We start from the raw sequence: 2,541 nt of genomic DNA, 5'->3' as shown, positions 1-2,541 counted from the left end.
CGCTCCGGGCGGGCTTTGACGTGATTGAGATCCATTCGGCGCACGGATACCTGCTGAGCGAGTTCCTCGCGCCGATCGCGAATCGGCGCACGGACGAGTATGGGGGTAGCTTTGAGAACAGGATACGGCTGCTGCTGGAGATTGTCGACGCGGTGCGGGCGGTGATACCGCATACGATGCCGCTGTTCGTACGGTGAGTGCGCGCGGGCAGTCAGGAGATCGTCGTGCGCGCGCTGACCTTGCGTACATAGCGTGTCGGCGACGGACTGGCTGGATGAGGCGTTCCCGAACGATACGTGGACGGGAGAGGATACCGTCAAGCTTGCGGGCATCCTGGCGGAGCACGGTGTCGACCTATTTGACGTGTCGAGCGGCGGCATCCATCCGCAGCAGAAGATCAAGACCGCCCCACTCGCGAATCAGATTCCGTACTCGCATGCGGTGCGGAAGGCCCACGGGAACAAGATTCTTGTCGGGGCTGTAGGCATGATCAAGACGGGTAAGTTTGCACAGGAGATTCTGGACGAGGTGAGGTTGAAGCCGCATAGTTGGAGCCTTGCCGTGAGAAACTCACAGACTGTGTTTGTGCAGGGCTCCGCGGACGTCATCTTCGTGGGACGCCAGTTCCAGAAAAACCCTGCAACCGTGTGGGCGTTTGCTGAGGAGCTGGGGGTGGCGATTGCGGTGGCAAACCAGATTGAGTGGCCGTTTGCTGGGAGAGGCAGGAGCGATGGGAAAAGGACAGGCGTTGGGTCGCACTTGTAGCGTCTGGTGCAGACGATTCGGGCTGATGAGGCTGTAACATAGAAATATACATGTACATGTATGTACGCTGGCCCACTCGGAGATGCAAAACCGGGACAGATTGGCTGCTACTTATCGGGATCCTGGGTTGAGGTTAGGAATTAGGATAACCGCTGAGCATCCAAAAATAAGTGGATTTTGGCGAATGCTAAGTTTAGACAAGCCAGCCAGGTCCCAACTGCCCACAGACTCCACCGGTACCGGACCAGCCTTGCGACTTCAACTTGTTCCGCCATGCCGCCCTTCCATGCTCCATCGTCGTCATGGCCTGGTAGAACAGCGCCGGTATTCTGCAGAATGGGCGCACTCGACCATTGTTAACGGTGACGTTCCGCTCACATCGCGGCCCAGACTGCAGATGCGACCACAATAGCCCCGTCTGCAATTAGAAGTGGGGGCAGCAACTCAGCCGGAAGATGGGTTCTTCATCATTGAATGGTGGGCGTACCAGGTACGAGTGCACCTTCTGACCGACCAATTCATACGAGAGCGGCCCTAGGCGATTCGATCACAAGATGAGTTGTCTTCGGCCAGGACGGACAAGAAGCGCGAAATGAAGTCACCACGCAGAACACTGTGGAGCCACTATTTTTGCATCTCCTCGCTGCGTCCGACCGTCGTCCAAGGCATCATCATGACATACCCCTGCAAGCACTACCACTATATATTCCCTCGCCCTCCTCCAGCACTTCGCAAACTCTTTAACTCATCCTCCAGCTCAAAATTACACACACACACACCTCTCCTAACACTCTACATCGCATTATGGCTCCCCCACCCCCCGAACCCAAGCTCAACGGCCTCGGCTCGAACATCGTCGGGCCTCGCAACCCCGACCGCGAGCGCCAGAACCCCGACATGATCTGCTCCCCGCCCACGGACTGGGGCACCGTCCTCAACATGAAGTGGTCCTTTGCCGACTCGCACATGCGCCTCGAGCCCGGCGGCTGGGCGCGCGAGGTCACCATCCGCGAGCTCCCCATGTCGCGCGACCTCGCGGGCACGAACATGCGCCTCGACGAGGGCGCCGTCCGCGAGCTCCACTGGTGCGTCCCGCGCACCCGCTCCCGCACTCAACACCACTGACAGAGCCCCTCGCAGGCACAACGACTCGGAGTGGGCGTACATCCTCGAGGGCCGTGTGCGCATCACCGGCATCGACTACGGCGGGCACTACTTTGAGCACGACGTCGAGAAGGGCGACCTCTGGTTCTTCTCCCAGGGCGTCCCGCACTCGCTCCAGGGCCTTGAGGGCGGGTGCGAGTTTCTCCTCGTGCGTCCCCCTCTCCCCCTCCCCGCGCACACGCTGACCCCCCCTCCTCGCGCAGATCTTCGACGACGGCGAGGCGTCCGAATACAAGGCGTTTGGGCTCACAAACTGGCTCGCACACACCCCGCGCAGCGTGCTGCAGAAGAACTTCCGCGTCGGCGCAGAGACCCTCGCGCACATCCCCGCGAACGAGCGCTTCATCTTCAGCGCGCTGCTCTCGCAGCAGAGCACCGCGAAGGAGGCCGCCTCGGGGAACGCCCCGACGCCGCGGCGCATCGTGCACAAGATGCTCGCGCAGGAGCCGCTCAAGACCGCCGGCGGGGAGGTGCGCGTGACGGACAGCACACTGTGGCCCATCACGAGCATCGCTGCCGCGCACGTCATCATCAACCCGGGCGCGCTGCGCGAGATGCACTGGCATCCGTACGCGGACGAGGTGCGCGCGGCGTGTGTCCGTTTCTGTGCTG

General features: G+C 61.3%; 1 protein-coding gene across 1 annotated transcript; it reads left to right on the top strand.

Annotated features, from left to right (window-relative positions):
• Positions 1-176: 176 nt before the first annotated feature.
• Positions 177-765, top strand: FIBRA_08237 (uncharacterized protein; the record flags this gene model as incomplete). Its single annotated transcript, XM_012329888.1, has 3 exons — positions 177-193; positions 252-528; positions 592-765. The coding sequence occupies 3 exons, from the start codon at positions 177-179 to the stop codon at positions 763-765; spliced, it is 468 nt and encodes a 155-aa protein (XP_012185278.1).
• Positions 766-2,541: the final 1,776 nt, after the last annotated feature.

The sequence above is a fragment of the Fibroporia radiculosa genome (genome assembly GCF_000313525.1).
Source record: "Fibroporia radiculosa TFFH 294 genomic supercontigs, scaffold64544, whole genome shotgun sequence".
NCBI lineage: Eukaryota > Fungi > Basidiomycota > Agaricomycetes > Polyporales > Fibroporiaceae > Fibroporia > Fibroporia radiculosa.
The sequence above is the reverse complement of the archived record's forward strand: the minus strand, read 5'-3'. Positions and strand labels throughout refer to the sequence as shown.